The sequence below is a fragment of the Parus major genome, chromosome 10 (assembly GCF_001522545.3).
Source record: "Parus major isolate Abel chromosome 10, Parus_major1.1, whole genome shotgun sequence".
NCBI classification, from domain to species: domain Eukaryota; kingdom Metazoa; phylum Chordata; class Aves; order Passeriformes; family Paridae; genus Parus; species Parus major.
The window spans coordinates 1,586,569-1,587,482 of NC_031779.1; the positions used below are offsets into that span (position 1 = coordinate 1,586,569).

At 63.6% G+C, this 914-nt stretch overlaps 1 protein-coding gene across 5 annotated transcripts in view; it reads left to right on the forward strand.

Moving 5' to 3' along the window:
- Positions 1–22: 22 nt before the first annotated feature.
- The window catches only part of CD276 (CD276 molecule), a 6,321-nt gene continuing 5,429 nt past the window's right edge, over positions 23–914 (forward strand). For 2 of the 5 annotated variants that reach the window (XR_004498926.1, XM_033517062.1), the window contains exon 1: positions 26–368. Coding sequence is in view for 4 of the 5 variants with exons in the window: in XM_033517062.1 (XP_033372953.1) it covers positions 29–368 (340 nt within the window). In the remaining variant the exon portion in view is untranslated. Of the gene's footprint in view, positions 369–914 lie in introns of all 5 variants that reach the window. The other 3 variants (XM_033517063.1, XM_033517061.1, XM_033517060.1) reach the window with 3 other exon arrangements.

Consider the following 914-nt stretch of genomic DNA (forward strand, 5'->3'; position numbering starts at 1 on the left):
GGGAATGGCTGGTGAGGGATCCCCGGGAATGGCTGGTGAGGGATCCTTGGGAATGGCTGATGAGGGATCCCCGGGAATGGCTGGTGAGGGATCCCCGGGAATGGCTGGTGAGGGATCCCCGGGAATGGCTGGTGAGGGATCCCCGGGAATGGCTGGTGAGGGATCCCCGGTCTGCTTCCCTTGCCCTGTGTCCCTCCTTCCCAGCCCCATCCAGGCATTTCCTTGTGTTTTCCCTCAGCTCAGGCTTCCCAGAGCGGAGCCTCCCCGCAAGGATTCTCGGTGCCATTCCCACTCCCGCTTCCTCATCCCGACTTTCCTGGTGCCAAGGATGCTCTTCCCGCTGCTCATGCTGGCACTCAGCCTGGCAGGTGAGTGGGGCTCAGGAGATGTCCCCAGTGTCACCCGCAGCCCCACAAAGCTGTGCCCCGAGCTCCATCCCGGCGTTTTTCCGGGATCTGTGCTCCGGTGGCACCTCAAGCAGAGGACACCCCGGTGCTGCAGCCACGGGAGGACTCAATCCCGACGGATTGCGCTTCCCAGGAGAGCTGCTGGCAGTGCCACTGCGGTTCCGGCCGGGCTGGCTCCTGGCATTTATTTTGATCCGGCCGGAGCCGGGATGTTCGGGATGTGGCTGGAGCCAGGCCGGCTGCCCCATGCCCTTTCCCTGGCAGGGCTCCTTCCCACGCTCCTCATCCTCCCAGCTCGGGATCTTCCCGAAAATTCCCTGTCCCGTCCCTGCTCTCGTCCCCACACGGGAGGGGTTTGCCATGGGAAGGGACTGGAATTGTTCTGTGGCACTGGGATGGGGCTGGAATGGTGCCAGGGCACTGGGATGTGCTGGAATGACACTGGGATGAGCTGGAATCCTGCCAGGGCACTGGGATGTGCTGGAATCCTGCCAGGGCACTGGGATG